The sequence below is a fragment of the Zingiber officinale genome, chromosome 9A (genome assembly GCF_018446385.1).
Source record: "Zingiber officinale cultivar Zhangliang chromosome 9A, Zo_v1.1, whole genome shotgun sequence".
Taxonomy (NCBI): Eukaryota; Viridiplantae; Streptophyta; class Magnoliopsida; order Zingiberales; family Zingiberaceae; genus Zingiber; species Zingiber officinale.
This window is the reverse complement of record NC_056002.1, coordinates 127605007-127627150: the sequence shown is the minus strand read 5'-3', so window position 1 is coordinate 127627150 and position 22144 is coordinate 127605007. Positions and strand designations below refer to the sequence as shown.

The following is a 22144-nucleotide window of genomic DNA, read 5'->3' as shown; positions in this document are numbered from 1 at the left end:
TGGTTTCAGTATTTTGTTGCAGTGATTTATATGGTAGGGTTCCCTTCACATGGTTCTGCCATTACACTGCAGCAGTTTCCGCAGGTAGATTTCCATTGTTTGGTTTCAGCATTATGTCACAGCATTTGGTGCCTAAGTTCCTTTTATTTTCTTCCACTTCCAGCATTACATAAAGGTTTTGGTGGGAACCGGAAAGGATGGCCTCTGCCTAGTTTTTGCATTATGTTCAACAATACATGACCATCAATCGTTTCATCAAAATTGCAAATAGACTCCCTCTTACAATGTAACTTAAAGAAGTCAAGCATGGTGAAAGAATATCTAAAAAAAAGGCAGCCCGTTCGTGAAGTTTCCGCTAATACGGGTCGAAGGGTCTATTGTACTTAACGTTATCCTGTTGTACAAGAGGCTGTTTCTGAGACTCGAACCCATTTAAATTGGGACCTTTTGGAAAAAGTGTAAAAAAATAAGTGAATCTAGGAATTAGGAGAAACAAATATACCCAGTTAACAAGCAAGGACACAGAGTTGTGATCATTGTCACCAAAAGGGTTGACATTGTTGTCATTGTGAACACTACCACCTAGATCAACAATCGAGAGAACAACTCATACGCTAGAGAAAGGTTCTATCATCTTGGTGAAGACACATACCTTTGGCGATATCAACCTTCAAAGATATTGACCTTAAAGGGAAGGGAGAGACCCATATCTTTTATAAGAGTAACGCTAGAATCTACACTGTTTGAGGGGCACTTCAATAAGTGGATTGTCGCACATAGATTTGTCGATGAAGTTAACTAATTAACTTGATCAATGCCATTGCTTCCTTACCCCACATGGCATATCTGGTAAAGGATGGGGAATATGAAGTTTTATTTTTTTTTATAAATAAATATATATTAGCCCCAAGGAAAAGGATGTACAAAACTATCCTTGAACATTTTATCACATTTAATGTAGTGCTAGATCTGAGTAGATGTTAAAGGTTCTATACAAATGTATTTGTATACTTCTATAGATACTCCTGCATCTATCCTCTCCCTCTCAAGAGGATATCGGTTCCTAGCGATCCATGTGTAGTAAAATATGTATGATAGCCAGGTGCCACGCCTTTGTGCAAAGTTGGGTACCACGGAATCCTTCTTGAAGACTCTAAACATCCTATTGCATTCGCTCATCTCCTGTCCCTTCAGTCTCTAACCATTCTCGAGAATTGTCCTGTCACAGGGCATCAAAAAGAATAGGTGTTTCTATGGGTCCTCTACTCCAACATAAAAGCTACAGGTCTTCTTTAAAACATGTGGTAGTCTTCCATGTTTTAGTAGCCATTCAGTGTATATACGATTTCCTTATAGTGTTGGTCCAAGCTTTCTGGGTCTTTGGCCTCTTAAAGTATTCATAGGATCTATCTACTCCACGGTGCTTTTGTACATACCATGGTTTAAAATTTGGACCCGTGAGGTTTTGGTCCCGGACCGGACGATACATTTTTGGTACCATATTGTGCCGTTATGGCTTTGATACTTTTTAAATATAAAATATATTAACTAAAAATAAAAAATTTAATCTAAATATTTAAAAAAATAATATAAAATAAAATTTTGAAATATATATGTATATATATAATTAATGGGATAGTTTTATTAGAGTTTAATTAAACCTAATTAAATTATCTTATTATGACTAGGTGTTGATTGAAATACTCAAGTTATTTAATTAAAAGCTAAGTTTCTCGTTCACCTGCAATGGTGGAACTAAGTATTTCGCTCATACTGCTCAGTATGACACGGGATTTTAAACATTGGTACATACCATTCAATAGTTTGCTCTGTAGCAATTGTGCCCTTTGATCTTAGTATCTCATCTCTTATGTGCAATAATTGCAAGTTTGCATGTTTCTCATATACATAGTGTTTCCATTTGATCTATAGGAAGTCTTTCTTATCTTTTATATGCTATAAAACTTTGGATAATAAGGCTTTGTTCCAAGCTTTAAGATCCCTGAACCTATAACCTCTCTCCTTTGGCGAGCATATATATTCCCACGAGATGGGGGATGCTTAGATGTTCAAACAAAGATCCTACACAATGTATAGATCATGTCTATAATCTCAAACGATAGTGGATGGATAGCCAGTTTCACTCAATTCTTTGACGAACTGACATTATCAACTACATTTTCCCCGCATAAGAGAGCGTGCATCATGGCCAAGATTGAAACTTACTAATGATGGCGCCAATATATTGTCTCTGATATCCTTAGCTTCTCTGAAACAAGTGGTATACTAAGTTATCTGAATGGGAATGTATCCTCCTGGAGCCTTGAAGTTTCCATCAAGCTGACCTTGATTCTCTCCTCCACCCAAGACATGTAGATTTTTTATTTAAGCCGGTTGACGTGCAATCTCGCTATGCCACTAAAATACTCTAAGCAACTAGCAAGTATGCCCACTAATGAAGTGTCACCCCTGGCGAAGAGTAGCAAGTCATCTACATATGCTAGGTGTGTGATCTGCAACACATTTCAGATGATAGTCAAAGCCTGTATCTGATGTAGCTTGATGCAGTAGTTGTGAGAATACCTTTAAGCACAAGCTAAATACAAATGCGTATGGGGATAGTGGGTCCCTCTATCTCAGACCTCTGCTCTTCTGAAGTGTTTATAAAGTCCTCCATTAACTACAATTGAGAAGGTGGTAATGGTAACACACTCCATTATTTATGCAATAAACTGATGTGGGAACCCCAAACCATGTAGTGCATCTTGCAAGAAGTCCCAACTGATTGAATCAAAAGCTGTCTGCACGTCCATCTTAAGCATGCACCTAGGGGAGATTCTCTTCTTATATTTTGTCAGTAGCTTCTGAGCTATGTGAATATTATCTGCAACAGACTGCCCTTTGACAAATGTTGCCTGAGTTGGATGAAGAATCTTCCTCACAACCTCTGCCTTGCAACTTATCTTGGCTATGACTTTATAAAAGACTGTACAACATAAAATGGTTCTATAATCCTCTACTTTGGTTGCATAAAGGGATTTCGGTACTGGTGCAATAAGAGTGTGATTACATTGCTTGAGGAGCCTGCCTGTGCTGAAAATTCTACAATGGCCGCTTGAAAGTCATGCTCTATCACAATCCAGTCCTACTTGTAGAATCTTGCACCATAGCCATCAGGACCGGGGGCTTTATCATCACCAATAAACAAAGCTTTCTTGATTTCCTTTGGAGTAACTGGCTGGATCAATTGTGCACCTGCCCATGCCTAAACAGATTCAGATTTACATCAGCTCTGTTTATTGCATTCCCAAGCAGATTTTGAAAGTTAGCTGTAAAATCAGAGACTATCTCCTCCCAGCTGGTTGGTATCTCACCAGAGCTGCGTTGTAAGGCTACAATCTCATTCTTCTTCTTGTTTCTTTTCACCAAATTGTCAGAGAATCTTGTGTTTCTATCACAACCCTTAAGATAGGCAGCCTTGGTACATTGTGAGTAAAAGGACATTTCATCTTCAGCCAGACTCATTGCTTGTTACAAACACTGCTTATATTGAACCTCCATCTCCCCTGTGCATAATCCAGTGAGCTGGGTTTCTTCAAGTTCTGATTTGGCATGCTGTCCTCTCTCCAAGATGTGCTGGTAATGCAGGTTATTGAGGGACTGAAGCTTGAGTTTCAGAATGTTCAGCTTTTGTTTGAGATGGAACTCTGCTGTGCTGTTTGGTCATGCACTCCAGGCCTCCTCTACAATCTGTAGGAAGTGATCGTGTGCTGTCCACATTTTGTAAAACTCGAATGGTTTCCTGATCCGCTGTTGGTCCACCAGTATTTTTTTTATAAAGGCAAATAGCATTGACGTCATCTATCAAGTTACATTCTACCCGCTTAAGAAGCGGAGTACATGTGTTTTGACCTTTCTAAACATCATTTCAACATTTGGTACTCCATATTGGCACCTATTTCGGGTTTGCCAAATCAAATAGAGCATGTAAGAGATACCCAAGTGACGAGCTTTGTTGAGGCGGTTGTCTCTGCGTTGTTGCTGTCCAACCAATCCAGTAAACCTGTGGCTGTGGCAAATTTGGGGCTGATATTGAACCAAGTTCTCACCTTATCCCATAGTGGTTTGATTGCTGAACAATCAAAGAAAAGATGGCTCTCTGTCTCATCCATCCGTTGGCACAATGAACACATCTGGCAATCAACGTATGCCAGCTTGTCCTTGGTTTGCACCTTGCTGTTTGCAAGCTGCCAAATGAAAAATCTGTGGTTGACATGAGGAACACCTTCCACACTACTGCTGCCCACTCCTTTGTGCTCCATGGATTGAAGAGGTCGTAAGCATCCCTAACACCACTTCGCAGCTCGGAATCGAACCAGCCAACAAGCTGGTTGGCGGCAGCTTGAGCAGAACCGGCAGTGAGCATGATCTCCTGGTGGATCTGCTGCAGCTTGTTGACGAGCGGGCTGTCCGATGCCTTGGCTCGCCACTCCAGTATTGATAGTACACAAGATGCATGATCAGAAAGACAGCTTGGAAGATAAAACTCAGCAAAGCTCCTGTGATCAGTTTCCATCCACTTCTTGTTAACCATAGCTCGATGCAGCTTGCAGAAGATAAGTACAATTTATCCAAGTAAATCTACAGCCCACTGACATCAGCTGCTTGGGTTGTGAACTCCAGAAAATCTGCTATATGATAATTGGTCAACAGCAGCCCACCTTGTTTCTCATCAGCTGACAACATGGATGTGAAGTTTCCAAGGAGCAGCCAAGGAGAATCCATTCTCGTACTCAATCTCTGGAGAGAAGTCCGCAGTGGACATGGTGCAACAATTGATAGATTTCCATAGACAAAGGTGATCATGACAACAATGAGTGATCTTACAGGTTACCTTACAATGTATCCACTATTGTTGGCAGTCCAGTACCAATACATTAACTTTCTGCTGATCCCAGATTAATAACATTCGTCCTCTTTGCTCTCCTGCAGTGCTGTGCTCCATTTGTAGTTGCTCGAATCTAATTCTTTGCATTTCTGAAATGCTGCCTGGGTTAGTTTTTCTTCCGGCAATCCTATTATGCCAATCCCATGTTTCTGAAAAGAAGTTCTCCACTCCTTTCTGCTTTTGAGGCTTGTCGAAGCCCCTAATGTTCCAGGCTGCAAGTTTTGTAGGCTTGGTGGCAGTTGATGCTGCCCCATTGCTGATTTCCTGACCATGCTGCTGTGAAATACAGTAGACCGCAAACCTTTCCCTTGTGACTGCATATCCAGCCCTACTGCAGAGGTTTGCTGTGTGCCAACAGCTGAAATGGATGTGCCAATAATGTGATTTGCTTCATCCAACGTCACTTGTTTCTCTTTTAAATTCTCCCTAACAGCATTGCATATGAGTTTTGAAACTGCAACAGATGATGATGCCTTCCCCTGCTGCTATCTAGTTGTTGTGCCATTGGCGAGGCATTGCTGGCCAAAGGTTTCTGCTTAGCTGCACTTGCCCAAGTACGGATTTGTATGGAGTTGCCAGTTGCAGTTGCCGTGACCTCCTCAGTTGGCATCTGTTGGTGTACTAGTGCTGTAGCTGAACTTGGCTGTTCAGAGTGCTGCTGCTGGCTTTGCGTTGATGCCTGGTTATTGATGTTTGAGATGGCTGCCGAAGGCTGCTCCTCCTTTGATCTACCACACTGTCTGTTGAGCAAAAATAGCTGCCCTGAGCCTTGCGCCTTGTGTATTTGTTTCACCTTCCATAAGTTTACAACTCCATGTGTGATGGCCCAATTTTCTGCAGTCTGCACAAAATTTTAGTATGCATTGGAATGTAATTTCAAAGTCTACATCGGTTCCATCTAGCAGTGTGATGGGCACATGTTTTGGGAGCTCCTTGGATATGTCAATTTCCACAAGCACATGAACAAAACTGTTGCCCTCCCTGGTTTTAGATAGCTGATTAGTGTAAAAAGGCTTGCCAATGTGAGAGACGATCTTACTCAATGCTTTGATTACCAACAATCAATTGGGAGATTGTGAATTTGCATCCAGAGTGGAATTTTGTTCTGTTCTTTATCTTCAAACAAGTAACACGGCAGCATGACTTTGGGATAAATCAGGCAGCATGTTACATGCAATCCTCCCCTCTTCACTGTCAAATTGAAATAGTAGCTATTGGCATCTGTGAACCTGCAATTTGTATGGTACGTGCCGACGATTGACCATGTCTTTGACTACTTGCCAACTAAGGAACCTTTCAAGGAATCTCTCAACCAGACAAAAACCCGTTACTTGCCCCATTACTTCTATATCATCACATTTAGGATTACCTGACTATCAATAGATTAGAGGTGCTGCAATATTGTTTCTTCGGTACAGAGTTGATTGGTGGAGAATAAATCCATCCATCTCTTCTTCCTATCAGGTTTATGGGCTAGTGAGGCTTGCCTTTTTTGCACGCTCTGCATGATTCGACGCCAGCTCAATAGCACCACTGTGCACTAGTGCTTGCCCTTCCTTCACTATGTTGGCTTGTTGATGCCCAACAATGACTGAATTTAAGGGATGTTCATCTAACTCTTGGTCGCTAACGAACTCCTCTGCATCATTTTGTACCTTCTCTACTATAGGAGTCCAAGCTTGAACTCTAGATGCTGTTCCCAAAGCATCCGGAAGTCCTTGAGGTGACCTCAATCTTGATGCTGCTCCTCTACCTTGCCTTCGCACTAAGCAATCTAAGCAATTTCTTCTTGTTTTTGCCCATTTAAGATTTTGTATTTCTAGAAGAGAAGGGAAAAAATCTATCAGTATTCATTGTTAATCTGCTTACATGTAAATATTTATATGCACAAGGAGGGAAAAGAAAAAATCAATCTCAATCCCTACCATTAAGGGAGTACAATCAAGATCAATCTCAATCTCTACAATCAAGGGAATTCAAATTAATCATAATCCTTACAATCTAGGGAATCTTCAAAAGTATTCAATACTCCCCCTCAAGCTGTAGCATATATGTCAATCATATCCATCTTGTCATAAAGTTCTGAGAATTGTTTTCCTCCTAATACTTTAGTGAAGACATCGATGACTTGGTTGGATGATGCTGTGAATGGAGTAGCAATTTTCAGGCTCATTACACTTACAAATAAAGTGACAGTCAATCTCAATATGCTTACTCTGATGAAAAATCGGGTTACTTACAATGTGAATAGCTGCTTATCACAACACATTGGTAGTGGCTCATTGTAGATGAACACTAATTCTTCAAGCACATTCTTTAGTTATAACATTTCAGTTACCGTGTGAGCCATGACTGTGTACTTAGCTTTGACAGTTAACCTAGCAACAACAGTTTATTTCTTACTTCGTCATGTTACATGATTTCCCATACATAAGTGCAATATCAGAAGTAGACTGTTTGTTGGTCTTAGATCCAACATTGTTGGCATCAGAATAAGCTTTGATCTTTAGATACTCATTTCTCATAAATGACAGTCCTTTTCCAAGAAATTTCTTAATGTACTTAAGAATCCTGATAGCGGTATCCTAGTGAACTTGCTTTGGCTTATCCATAAAACGACTGACTATTCTAGTTGTAAAAGAGATGTTAGTTCTAGTTGTTGTTAAGTAGATGAGTTTCCCAACTAGTCATCTATATTTTGCCTTATCCTTAAAGCAGAATTCTCCAGTATCATCCCAAACATTTGATATCTATAGGAGTATCAACTGGCTTCATTCTAAACAATCCAGTTTCTTTGTGTAAATATGTAAGCATACTTCTGTTGGTATAATGAAACTCCAGATTTATTATGAGCAATTTCAATTCCCAAGAAATACTTAGAACGTTCCATATCTCTCATCACAAAGTATTGCTGCAAATACTTCTTAGTTTTATCTATCCTATGTCGGATTTTAGGATGTCATCAACATAAACAATATGAATAATAATCTCATTCGTGCTCTGTTATACAAACACAGAATAATCAAATTTGCTTTTTTTTTAAGCCAACAATTCCGATTATATTACTGAATTTATCAAACCAGGTTCCGGGCTTTGTTTAAGATCATAAATAACTTTTTTAAGTTTACAAATCATAGTAGCATTCTCTCCTTGAGTAACATACCCTGGAGGTTATTCCATAAAAATGGTCTTGTGCAAATCGCCATAAAGGAAGGCATTTTTCTCATCCAACTAATACATTGGCTAAGATTGATTGATAGCTAAGGAGAATAGAAGTCTAATAGAGTTCAGGCGAACAGTAGGAGAGAACTTTTCAAAGTAGTCAACACTATACGTTTGTGTAAATTCTTTGACTATTAGATGAGCTTTATATCGATCAATAGTACTGTCAACTTTAAATCTAAGAGTAACATCTAATGACAGACAACAGTATCAACAGAAGGTGGTGCAGCTACCAGCTACTAGCTACCACATACCACGAGAGATAAGGGCATACATTTTCTCCTCCATTGCAGTTCGCCAAGCCGAGTGCTGATAAGCCTTAGAGTAGAAAGTTGGAACTTCTATAGATGATTGAGAAACAACAAAAGCGTGGAATGCAGGACCAAGGTAATTAAACGAGATATGATTAGACAAAGGATGGATAGTACAAGACCAATTACCTTTATGACAAGTAATAGGCAGATCAATATCGAAGGGGCGAGGAGTATCAAGAGGAGCTGAGGGACATGAATCTAGTTCTGGCCGAGCATGCTGTGTGTACACCTGCAATGGTCCAGTAGACGGAGCATCTGTAGTGGGAGACATGGATGGTGGGATAGGTAAGGGAGGAAATGCTAATGTATCATGTGTTTGATCTAGATGGGGAGAAAAGTATGGTTGGGACTCAAAAAATGTAACATCAACACAGGTATAATTGTGTTTTGTGAGTGGGTCAAGATAACAATATCCTTTATTGTGTGTGAGAATATCCAAGTAAGATACATTTAATAGAGCAAGGAGACAATTTATCTAAGCTAAGAGTAAAATTATGACAAAAACAAATAAAACCAAATATGCGAGGAGGCACCAAGAAAAGAGATTTGTCAGAATGAAGACGAGAAGGGGATATCCCCATATAACACAATAGACGACATCCTATTTATGAGAAAGCAAGCTGTGAGAACATCACCCTATAAAAACTTAGGAACATGCATTTGACAAAGAAGAGTACGAGCTACATCGAAAATATGACGGTGTTTGCATTCGACAACACCATTTTGTTGGGAAGTGTATGAGCAAGAGATTTGATGAATTATGCCATGAGAATCACAGAATGTAGATACAGTTTTCTGAGTGAACTCAAGTGCATTATCAGTACAAAGAATGCGCAAGACAACAAAACTTTGAGTTTTTATTTCATTATAAAATGATGTTAACACCTTAAAATAATCATCAACAAAAATTATGAAATATTGAAAGCCCCCTCTAGACTCAACTCAACTAGGTCCTCAAATATAACAAGTTCAAATGCAAAAGAACTACGTTTATCAATTCTAGAAGGAAAAGAAGTACGATGATGCTTGCCGAACTCACAGGACTCACATTGAAAATTAGTAGAACTAAACTTTTAAGAATGAAAGAAGATGGGTGACCTAGACTACAATGGCACCGATAAGGAGAGTGCCCTGGAACTCACAGGTGTAACCAAATCCAGATAGTATAGGCCATCACGCTCATGTTCTTAACCAATCATTCTCTTCATTTGTAGATCCTAAAATACAATGGGATGGATAAAAAGATATAGAACATTTTTGAGTTTTTATAAGTTGGCTTATGGACAATAAACTAATAGGAAATTTAGGCGCAAAGAAATATTATCAAGAGTGATATTTATATTGTGCCTGATAACACCTGTTCTTATAATCAGAGAATAGGTATCATTGGCTAAACGGACATAGGATAAAGATGAGGAAATAAAAGAGGAAGAGAAAACATATTTGTTACCAGTAATATAAGCAAAAACACCATAATCAAATATCTAAAACTTATCATGGGATACAACAAATACACCTATAGAGGATGAGGCAGCAGTGGTAGAGGGAATGCTAGTAGAAGAGCAAAGCAATTTCTCATAATCAGTACGAGAAACCGAGATCATATCATCGTGATCGTCAGTGTCCGGTGATGGAGTTGATAGTTCGGTAGATGTATTATTAACCTAGTTAGGCTTACCAAACTTCGCTCAACTTCTCGGAGGCATGGTTGGACTGGCTATGGTGAACACACGAATGACCACGACCGCGACCCTGAAAGAACCCCCGACCGTGAGCAGTTATAGTTGAAGTGTCGGAAGATGAAGAAATATTGGTATCAGGACGAGAACCCGAGATAGAGCATTATGTTATTACTTGCCAGCAGATTATCCCGAAGCGGTCGTAGAGTATAATTTAAAACAGATAGGAATTTTGCGACCAAAAATTCCTCGCACTGATTCTTTCAAGTCTGAGCATCACAAGAGAGCAAATGGTATATTAGAATTTCATCGGCAACCCCCTTAAGAGTAGCAAAATAGTTATTAACATATTGACCAGCTTGACGAATAGAGAAGAGTTTTTCATATAATTCAAAGACTTGAGAAACATTTTTGTCATTCGAATACATGCCACATAAAGCATTCCCATCTCTTTGGCCACATTAGTGCTCATGGACTCCTCTATACTGTTGAGAAGTTAAGCCATAGTAGAACAGTAGTTCGAAATCCAATCTGAATATTTCAGATTGTTAGAGTCAGGAGGGCCGAACATAATATGATCCTTCTTCTTGCGAGAACCCAGTAATAATTCAAATGAATGCGACTATAGGAGATAGTTGGCCCCATTCAATTTGATAGTGGTAGCCAAATTAGGTTTAGAATATGAAGACATCATAGGAGAAATTCAGGGACAGAAACTTGAGTAGTAATAGATTAGAATAGTGCTGGTTGATTCCCTCTCCGACGATCCAACAGTACCTGAGATCAAGCAACCTGTTGATCAAGAAGTTCCAATTTGTTGCTTACTCCAACTGTGTGACATCCAGTAGATTAGATGAGGTCGAAAGGAGAGGGATGGTAGTGACAAAATAACATGTGGCTATTAGGGTTTCTGATAGTGGTGGCAGAGAAAGAAAGAGAACAAAAAAAACTAGGTCAGCGAAGGGTTAATCTTGCTCTGATACGATGTAGAAGAGAAGGAAAAAAAATCTATTAGTATTCATTATAAATTTACTTACATGTAGGTATTTATATACATAAGGAGGGAAAAAGAAAAAATCAATCTCAATCCTTACAATCAAGGGAATATAGTCAAGATCAATCTCAATTCCTACAATCAAGGGAATTTTCGGAAGTATTCAACAATTTTTAAATTTTCCTTTATCCCGTTCCTGGCTTACTCCAAGCCTAAAAATATAAAGATCTCTACTCTTTATGATAGTTAGTAACTACAATTACTATTTAAAATTCAAATGCTCTTACACGCGTCCTGTCTTGCTGCCCATGTGGCCTATTGCTTCTCTATTGCAATTACCATCACAACTCTCTACCATCCAAATTCCTTTATATGACAATCTACTTGCTTTGTGTGTTGGACATGGTCATGTGGCTTCTTACAGAGGTCTTCTCCATTGAACTCACCCGTCACCCAATGAGGCCGACATAGCCGGCGTCTAATGCCTACCTATCTGCTTCTTCCCCCATGCCAACAACCTTGCTTATGCGTTGTTAGACACAGTTGAGGCTGAGGATGGTACATTCCTCTGCTTGCCTTAGTGGACAAAGTTGTCCGTTGCTTGCAGCTTGGAAATTTTCCTTTCCTATTTACGACACATCCTTGCCTTTAGGTCTGTGACCGTGCCCTGATACCAATGGTGCAGGATTATGCTCATTTCACTAGAGTTTGTTGATGAAGGAATTTTTTTGCCGTGAATAGAGGTTTCACTCTTCCCCCAATTGGTCTCAGTGAGTGCACCCTTTCCTCATCTGACGCTAGCCAATTAGTAGATGAACTTGTTGCATAGTCATCGATTGTCTTTGCTTTGTAAATCCCACCAAGTGGAACCACCTTCCGACTATCTTCCGCCAGATTTTTATGCCTCAAGTGATCCCTTTCCATATGTCTTCCGACTTTCCCATACTTGAGTCACTAGACAACACTTGTAACACAAACATACATGTACCCATGGGAACACGAGCATTATCATAATAATGAATAAGTAAATCTTATAGAAATAATAAAGTTCATGTTATTAAGTTTACAAAGGTTGAAGATAATAGAGATCTCGAAGTGTAAAGTAAAAGTGTGGAAGCATAAAATAAACTAATCCAAAAATTATGTAAAACATGGAAACTATAGACCTAATGGTGGTTGCAACTAACCCAATAGCACACCTAATGCAAAGACTCAACACCACTAGAAGCCTTTGGCTGATTTGAAGGTAAAGAGAAAGGAGAATTGTTCATAAATTTGATAGATCCATCCAAGAGGTCAAACAAAATATAAGCAAGACAGTTAAAGAGAAAAGCTATGCATATGCAATAAACTCTTAACTCTGAAACATAATAATATGGACATTAACATGGAGCATATAGGAAACCTTAATTATAATTGTCAATCAAGGGACTTTACCCTTTCTATCAACCTAAGAGGGGCCAACTCAAAATATCTTTGTTGACCATAGTTGTTATATTAGCCGCTAGGTCAAGTAAAATTGAGAAGTACACTCGAAGCTCAGTCTTCAGTTGTGCTTAAATAACATCCAACTGACATGAGTTCAAAATCATTATTAGGTGTCAAGATATTTGGTTAGAGTTGACCCAACCCAATTCTCATAGGTCCAACCTAAGAGTCGTAAGGCCCTATAAGTGATTCCCTAATGGTTCGTTACAAGAATGCTACCATGATCATAGGTTGTGTTTTATCTCTACATGAGTAGTCATATTTTGTACAAGAAGTAATTTCATAATTAAGAACAATCAAAGAGTAATAAAGCATGCTCCAATAAAATAAACACTCTAGCATGTGACAAATGTAACATGGTATGTACATAAGCATAAAAGTCTAGTAATCATATATAATAGTAACAAGATTACAAAAGGAAGTGCATAAATAAGAATTGACAAAATCTCACTTGGTTAGGTTTCAACTAACCCTATAGCATGGCTAAGCTCAAGCTTTTTGGTAGTTATGTTCGACTCCAAATTAAGGGAAATTATAAACTATCTGCAATCTTTCTCCTAAGGTTAGGATGCAAAACTTTTATTTTCTGATATCGCCACAATGGGTATATGCAAGATTATATGTATACATCTAGGGTTCAAATCCCCAATGAAGTGAATATCTTGGAAGTTGGCTTTTGACTGTGCATAAATTGTATTCTAGATTTACCTAGTAGGCGAACCAGGGGAAAACTATCTAGGATTAGTTGGACGAAGCCTGAACACCTCGATTATCAAAAAAAAAGAAAAAGAATACATGAATACATTTTGCAAAACAAAAGTAGAATCTCCAACACTATCATCTAAACAATCCAAAATCCTTCGTTACCTTTCCATTGTTGGTGGACCTCTAGCCTAATGGATTCGCCATACAAGAAAGGAGGAGGATCCTACCTTGATTCTGAAGGTCAAGATAACTAGAACATGATTCGCAATCAACAAATGCAACTGGGAAAAAGAATAATGTTGCTGTCCTAATCAAATAAAAACAGGGGTTTTAGGGACAACGATGGCAAGGGTAGGAATCTAACTTACCAAGATACAGATTGATCAACAAAGGGAGATGGCTCATGCACAACTGAAGCTTCATTTTTACTGTCACTGACCTATGCCAAAAGAGCAAGAGGGTTAAGACACTTTGCCAATGGAGGGAGAAAATAATGCCCCAAGTTACCACAATCCATACCCCAAGGAAAAGTCACTGTCCAAATCACATTGCAAAGGTTTTGGTCAATAGGGTTGGCTTGCTCCAATCAAGAGGACAGGACAACCAGGGTTGCTGCTTCTCCTAGGTAGCTGATGGCTTTCACAAACTATTGACCAATCTGCAGTTTGCTTATAGAGGTACTAAGCAAGGGCTGCTGGTGGTTGTTGCTTCCAAAGGCCAACACTGGAAAGGTGAAGAGGAGCATGCGAAGTTGAATGAAGGTCCTGACAGTGTCAAGAAATATAAGGTTAGGACTATAGGAGGTTTTATAGATTCAAAGTGTGAGGTCAGGGCACCGAGGCCATGTCTTGCAGATGAGCCTATAATTGAATTGTCTCTGTTGTTGTGTGAATCCTAAGGAGGCAGCCACTGTGGAGGGGCCTTCATATACAAAAGGAATGGTCCAGATACAGGCTTGGATGGAGTCAGCAGAGGAAGATACTGAAAATAGGCTTGGTCCGGATCAGGGAAAGAAGAAAGAAAAGGTTGTGGGATTTAATTGGAATTTTGCAAGAAATGTCTTTTTTTTTTTTTGGAAATTACAACTAAGTTATCATTTTTAAAAACAGTTCTTACAATCTGGCTTATTCTGCCATAATCATGGCGGAGGCAATCTGTATCTGGCAAAGAGCAGCAGAGGAGAATATTTGGATTTGTCAAGGAAGCGATGCTAGATTTGGTAGGCCTGAGTTCTCTGCACCAAGGCCAAGCGTCATGTTCTCCGTGTCTGATTGTATATGTTCCTCAAGTCAGCAGAAGAAGGCAAGACGACCAAGCCTAGCTATGGCATTGGCATGGGTAACATGATCTGGGCAGAAAACACAAGAGAAGATAGAGAATCAAGAGATCTAACGGGCAGAATGATGTTTGGGTGAGTTACAATACATCAGTGCACATGTGCATGGACCATGAATTGCAAGATGCAAATTGGATATTCACAGAAGATTGATAGGCAGCGTTCAAGAGAATACAGACTCACAACAGTTTCAAATGAGAGGAAATGATAACAGTTGAAGGCAATGAGATGATAGGGTGTGATCCTGTCCGAACCGCCGAACCAAAGGACGCTGGGCACGTGGCGCACTCCTAGTCGATGGTGTAGGCTTCCGTGGGGTCGCACGAATCTCCGGCGAACCTGCACAGAAGTCGGGCCGGGAAGGGGTTCCCAGCGTTCCCGCGCCAGCCGGGCGGCGCGCCCATTATGTCCTGCCCTCTCTTAGCCCTTCCGCTCGGCCATTTACTACTTCATTGAGCGTCGGAACCCCGACCCCTGTCAAGGCGTCTTTCACTATCAGACGTGTACGAGCAGGCCGATTGGCCTGCCCTTTTGTCATACGTCCGGTCGGCTCACCCTTCTTCGACGGACCACCTGGTCCTCTGACCCCCACGTGGCCTTGACCCCTCGTTAGGGGGTCCCGGGCTCTTACCACCGGATCAGGGTGTTTCCATAATTTTTGCAGTTAAGGCAGTGATGGCATTACCGTCAACATATTTGCAATCTGTGGCTGTATCCTTGAGAGGAGGGTTTGCTTATGGAATGTTATAGGCAATGATAGCACTTTGTATATTTTTTTGTGTATGATGATGACTTTGTGGTAGTGAAATTGCATTTTTCAAAGGGGGCGAGGGGTAATGATGCACAAGCTTGAAGGAAATGGGAATTGGATTGGGTGGGAGAGGAAGGTTTTTAAATACTGTAACAAATCATAAGTCGAACAAATTTTGAACTGTTTGGTTCAATTCATCTTGGTTCAACTCTTGCTCAGTCATAAATCTTCCTATTTAACTTTGATTTGGGCCGTCAAAACAGGATGAGTTCTAACCAACTTAGACCCAAAACACTGAATAAGTCAATAATTAGTGAACATTAAATCTGCTCCTAGTTACTCAAATATCACAATCAGTGATATATGATACCGGTTTTGTAATTTGCAGGTTAATCCCTTCAACAATGATAATCAATATAATTTTAAACCAAAACATATCTAACTATATTTTGGATGTAAAAGTACTACTACTACTACAACAACAACAACAACAACAACAACAAGAAGTCTTATTTGGCTAAGTAGGGTCGGCTATATAGATCATTCTATACCATTAAACTTTATTCCCTACTATATCATTATCTATATTTAAATAAATTTTATCCTATTTTATTATTATTAACTAATTTTTTTTTTGTCTTTCTCATTTGATGTGCATATTTATTATAGTTTCACATCGCCTAATTGAAATATTTATTGATTATCTAAGTACATGTCTTTTTTATTTTAACTGTGTCTCCCGAAGTTTTCCCTCAAGAGGTGCAATCTCGACTCTCTAATGCTTTCATTTTTTATCTTGTCCATCTTTGTATGTCCGCATATCCACTTTAATATCCTAATTTTTGCAACTCTCATCTTCTTCTCATATGCTCGAGTTATAGCCTAATATTCAACTTATACCATAGGAGATCTAATCGCCATTTTGTAGAATTTGCTTTAAGTCTTAGAGGTACTTTAGGATCACAACAATCACCTGACATTATTTTATTTTAGCCATTCTGCTTATATTCTATGTAAGACATCTCTCAATCCCTCCATCCTTTTTGTAAAAAATGATTTTAAATGCTTAAGACTTTCAGTTAGAGACAACTCGTCATCGCTATTTTAACAATTATCTCATTACATTTAATATTACTAATCTTAAATTTCATATATTTTGCGTTTACTCTACTAAGCTTCAAACCTTTCATTTCCAGTGTTTCCCGTCAAAATCAAGTTTAGCAGTTACTCCTTCACGTGTCTCATCTACCAAAGCAAAATCATGTGCAAATAATATACACCATGGTACTGTGTCTTGGATGTGTCTAGTGAGCTCGTTCATGATTAGTGTAAAAAGATAAGAACTTAGAACCGATCCTTAATGAAACCTATCTTTATGAAAAATACTTTGGTTAATATGTTGAAAGTCTTCACTTTTGTTATTACATCTTCATACATATCCTTAATTAATTCAATATACGACTAACACCTCTCGTTTTTGGAATTCTCTATATAATTTCCCCTGGTACTTTGTCATTAGCTTTTTCTAGGTCAATGAATACCATGTGTAAGTTTTGCTCCTGTTCCCGATATTTTTTTATTAGTTGCTTAAGAATATGTATAACTTCTATTGCCGATCTTTTAGGCATGAATCCAAATTATTTTTTGATTATCGTGGTCTCCTTCCTTAGACTTTTTTTGTATTACTCTTTCCTAAAGTTTCATGATGAGTTATTAGTTTCATAACCCTATACAATTTTATAAGTCTCTTTTATTCTTATATAAGAGAACGAGAGTATTTACCCTCTAGTGATCATACATTTTTTTTATTTTCAATATCAGGTTGAATAAGTTTGTAAGTCATTCAATATCTTATTTTCCTAAGTACTTCCATGTCTCTATCAGAATACCAATTACATTAATAGTTTCTTTTGCCACCCCTATCTTAAGAGCTATAATCCTATTCCTTTCTAATTACTCCTACTATTTCCTTTTTTAGCAAATTATCTACAACAATATCTACTCCTATTAAATATGCTAAAATTAAAACGTGTTCCTTCATGGAACAACCTACCGTTAGCCCATAATAGTTTGATGGATTCATTTATTGAACTAACTAGCAATCTAACGTAACCATCACCCTTTTTCATCCAGGTTAGGGACGGACATCGGTGGGTTTTTTAGATATAAATGTAACTTTTATAAATTAAAACAAATTTCGTGTATCAATTTTTGATTTGATCCTCACTTAACTGTCCAATTAGTCAACTAAACTGTTTTTTTTTTTGGGTTCATCCAGGTTTGATTTTTTTTTTAGTTTGAAATGGATAATGGTCTTGCCTAATTATATGACATCAATTATGGCTACCATGTTCATGACAAAATATAGATATAATTAACATGACAGTGGGTATGCCAGCAAATGCCAACGACTATGGAAGAGTGGATGATGACAAGAAGTTTGAACCTTTTTGAACTTCCCTAGTTGAACTCTTGTTCTGCATTTGTTTACTATCTTCCACATTCCTTTTTGGAGGTTTTCTTGACTTTTTTATTGAAGAAAACTACTATGGCGATGTCATTTAGCCAAGTTCAAAGTCACAAGATCATTGAAATATAGCTTTTGTCATTGAATTTTCACTGAACCAACTGATATCTTGCTAGTCCTTGTTGATTTCAAGCCTTGCTGCATTCTAGCTGAGCACTCTTTAATTTCTGTTTTGTATTGCAATATATTATTGGTTATGCCTGCTCAGGCTCAGATAATCTAATCAACTATCCTTACTAATTTAGAATTGTTCAATGCATCTCTTCATTCATCTTTTCTAACAGTTATGAACTATTAATGCTAGATTTTGTATATCAAAAGTCTATGCAATTTGCAAACAACTTGAAGCTTCCTACAAATTGTCTTGGCTGTCAATGCAAAGGGGGTTGCTCAAATCCAACAGCTTGTGCATGTGCTCAGTTAAATGGCAATGATTTCCCATATGTTCAACGGGATGGTGGCAGGTGATTTTAATGATTCATTAATTGTAGTAAGAAAGAATCAACATTACATCAAACTCCATTCAAGTTTGTGTTTTTTGGCCTTGGGTTAACTCCATTTGCTGGATGTATACTAATAATATAACCTCAAATTCCATAATTATTGAACCTTAGATAATTGAATGGATATGTTCTGTTCAGGTGATTCTGTCTAGATGGAGAAGGTAAACAAAAAGTAGTTGGTGTCTCAACTCCTTTTAAATTGTAAAATAAATTTACGTGTCTAAAAAATAAAACTTATTATTCGAGACGGTACAATATAATGAAGGGTAGCCATTATCAATTGATACAATGTTTGAAGCTGATAACCTATATACCAATCACCTTTTCAGTCTGTAAATCCTTAATAAAAATAGAATTAGCAGCAAAGATTATGTGACACTTTAGTAATTTAGTCAATTTTCTCGTAGTTAGTAATTGAATAGAAACCTTGGCAAAATTGATGTGGTTGTATTATTCAACAAAGAGATATTAATGAAGATATCATTAATAATAAAGAATTGATGATTGGAATGGATTGAAGACTATAGTATAAGTTTGATTGAGGGACCCAAAAGAAAATATATTAATATCCAAAACAATTAGGTGTAGGTGTAACCAATAACAGAATAAGTGAATAATTTGTGATTGTTTGACCATGATCAAAGGCGACCAATGGATTCTATTGTCAAAAGAATTGAATTGAATAGATTGGAAGATGTAATAGGTAAAGAAGACCAAGAAAATCATATATCAGAAGTGCAGATTGGGAGCGCATGCTACTTCCACCTAGATTTGCAGAAGATGTTGGAGAGGCACTGCACTGCGTGAACATTGCTAAAACAGGGGAGAGGAAAAGGAAGTAAGCCAGGTGTCCCTTCTCTGCCAGTTCAGGAAGTCTGCAGCAGTTTGCAGCACTGTCCAGACAATTGTGAAATCAAATAAGGACATGACCAGGCTGATGCACAGGCTAAAATCACATAACCAAGAATTCTATCTGATACCATTTATGTGAACGAGAAAAAATTTAGAGTTATCCTTGGTAGCCCCCTCTATCTATACATATGTATTGAATAAGTTGTCTACATTTAGGCCCTTGCACACTTTCAACTAATTTGTTACCATATCTGAAACTGTGTTTATGTATATATATATATATATATATATATATATCCTATTTGTTTGATGCTTGTTGGGTTTGCTCTATTCTAGTATTCCACACAGGAAGGGTTGGTGTTAGATATATATTACTTAACTATCAATTAGCTTAAGCTATTTGTTTTCAGGAGAAGGGATAGCTGAAATCTGGATCCCTACTTTGTGAAGTTGTGCTTCACACCCAACAATTTGGCAACAACTTAAGGTCTTTACCATCTCGGTAGGAGGCGCCTTCAGCCTAAGATATTTTTTGGGATTCCAAAATTTCAAAATTTTGCAGAGAATCTTTCCAATCACTGCTGCAGGACAAATGTTAGGAATTCTTTATAGAATGACCCTTCATAATTGAATTCTGTGTTATTGTTGCATAGCTCAGTTGATTTGGTTTTCTTTCACTTTAACAGTGTTCCATTGATTGACCTTTCTCATGTGTCTCACTGGATATTCTGATTTGTTCATGTTTGAAATGAGCCAAATTGAACCAAATACATTCTTGTTTTCAGGTTATTTTGAAACTACTTTCATTTTCCTTTTCCCCTTTCAGGCTAATTGAAGCCAAATCTGTTGTCTTTGAATGTGGTCCAAATTGTGGGTGCAACGTTAGCTGTGTCAATCGTATATCTCAGCAGGGAATAAAATATCATTTGGAGGTTCTGCCTGATTTCTCAAAGATATTTGTTTTAATTGTTGAATTGCATAACTTATGGATTGTGTATCCAGGTGTTTCGCACACCTAGCAAAGGGTGGGGAGTTCGATCTTGGGACACTATTCCTTCTGGTGCTCCAATTTGTGAATACACTGGAATCCTTACAAAGACCGATGACATGGACAACATAGCTGACAACAGCTATATTTTTGAGATAGACTGTCTTCAGACGATGAAGGGTCTTGATGGCCGAGAGGTGCCTCTGTTAATCCTAATTTTTAATTTAATTTTATCTTTCCATTTTATTTACATGATGAGCGTTTCTGTGGAACTCTGCCCGTGACGGCCTAGTCCTGGTCGGTCCCAAGTCCGGATAAAGGAGGAGAGTCCAGCCAGCGTTAAAACTATGACAAATATTCAATGAATGGATCCATTAAATTATTATGTTAATACTAGGTTATTCCCCGGAAGGAATACGTTGCAGGGTCTGACTGTAATATCTTGACAAGGACTGCTACATCTCCAGAATTCGGGTGCAGTGCTAAATATCCAAGGGTTCACATTGCAGGATTTGACTAACGTATCGGCGAGGACCACTATCATAGTTTGCAAAATCGCGATCCGGATCGTAGGATCGTACGATCCTACGATCCGGAAACCCAAAATCGATCCAGGATCGTGCAGAATCGTTTTTGCAGTAGGATCGCAGCAGGATCGGTAGGATCGGTAGGATCGGAGCAGAATCGGTAGAATCGGAGCAGGATCGGAGCAGAATCGGAGTAGGATCGGTGGAAGCCTTGAGAGGTCATAACTTTTGACTCGGATTGAACCACGGGGCCTATAATATATCAAATTAAAGCTCGTTCAGAGATCTTTAATAAATTTCAAAGTTTATCCTTAGCCATTATCTTTTTTTCATCTTATTAGAGTTTTAAATTATTTAAATATATGTTTAATTATTTTTGAGTTAGTTTTTTATCAATAATATTCTGTCATTTATTTTTCTCAAAATAATAAGTTTTTGGATGTCTATTGTCTAGTATTGTGTGGCATCAACCAGTCTTTAGAAGATTATTTCCGACATTCATATTTGAATCAAAGGATTCAATAGCTTCTGTTATATACGTTAGATGCTTTGTTGATATTTAAATTGAATTATCTTATAAATCAAGGAAATATTTTTGACATTGTATGTGTTATTATTATTGTATTAATAGATATTTTATATTCTTTCATTTTATGATATGAAAATATAAATATTATTACTATGCGAGAATGATAGTTGAATTACAAGTTAATTTAAATTTGTACATGTAGTAATGTAATTTGATGTGTTGAGTGTAAATAATTGCATATATATACAAAATTAGTTATTTATTTATATGTAAATGAGTTTTTTAGGTATTTTTTCTAATTATTAATCATGTATGATAAAATTTTAAGGGTTTTTGGTAGGATCGTACGATTCTACGATCCGATCCTGACCGATCCGATCCTGACCCTAAATCGATCCTGCGTAGGATCGCGATTCTACAAACTATGACCACTATATCTCCATGAGAACTTGGGTGTAGTGTTAAATAAGCAAGAGTTCTCACACCATATGTTGGATAAAAATAAATATGATAGGAAAACTAATAATCTAAGATTTGGAACATAGGAACATAGGAACCCTCACGGGTAACTCAATAGAAGTAGTCGATACGATGATTAGGAAAAGAATTAGTATGTTGTGTATACAAGAGATAAAATGGGTAGGCGAGAAGACAAAACTGATAGAGAACTCGAGTTTAAAGTTATAGTACACAGGAAAGAGTAAAGAAAGAAATGGTGTGGGTATTGTTGTAGATAATTCATTAAAGGATGAAGTTGTAAGAGTAGTTAGAAAAGGAGATA

The 22144-nt window shown here is 37.9% G+C and overlaps 1 protein-coding gene across 1 annotated transcript in view; it reads left to right on the top strand.

Moving 5' to 3' along the window:
- The window catches only part of LOC122020642 (histone-lysine N-methyltransferase, H3 lysine-9 specific SUVH4-like), a 93617-nt gene that overhangs the window by 65638 nt on the left and 5835 nt on the right, over window positions 1-22144 (top strand). Inside the window, exons 12-14 of the mRNA XM_042578649.1 lie at window positions 18269-18428; window positions 20146-20251; window positions 20322-20504. Coding sequence (XP_042434583.1) covers window positions 18269-18428; window positions 20146-20251; window positions 20322-20504 — 449 coding nt within the window. The remainder of the gene's footprint in view (window positions 1-18268; window positions 18429-20145; window positions 20252-20321; window positions 20505-22144) is intronic.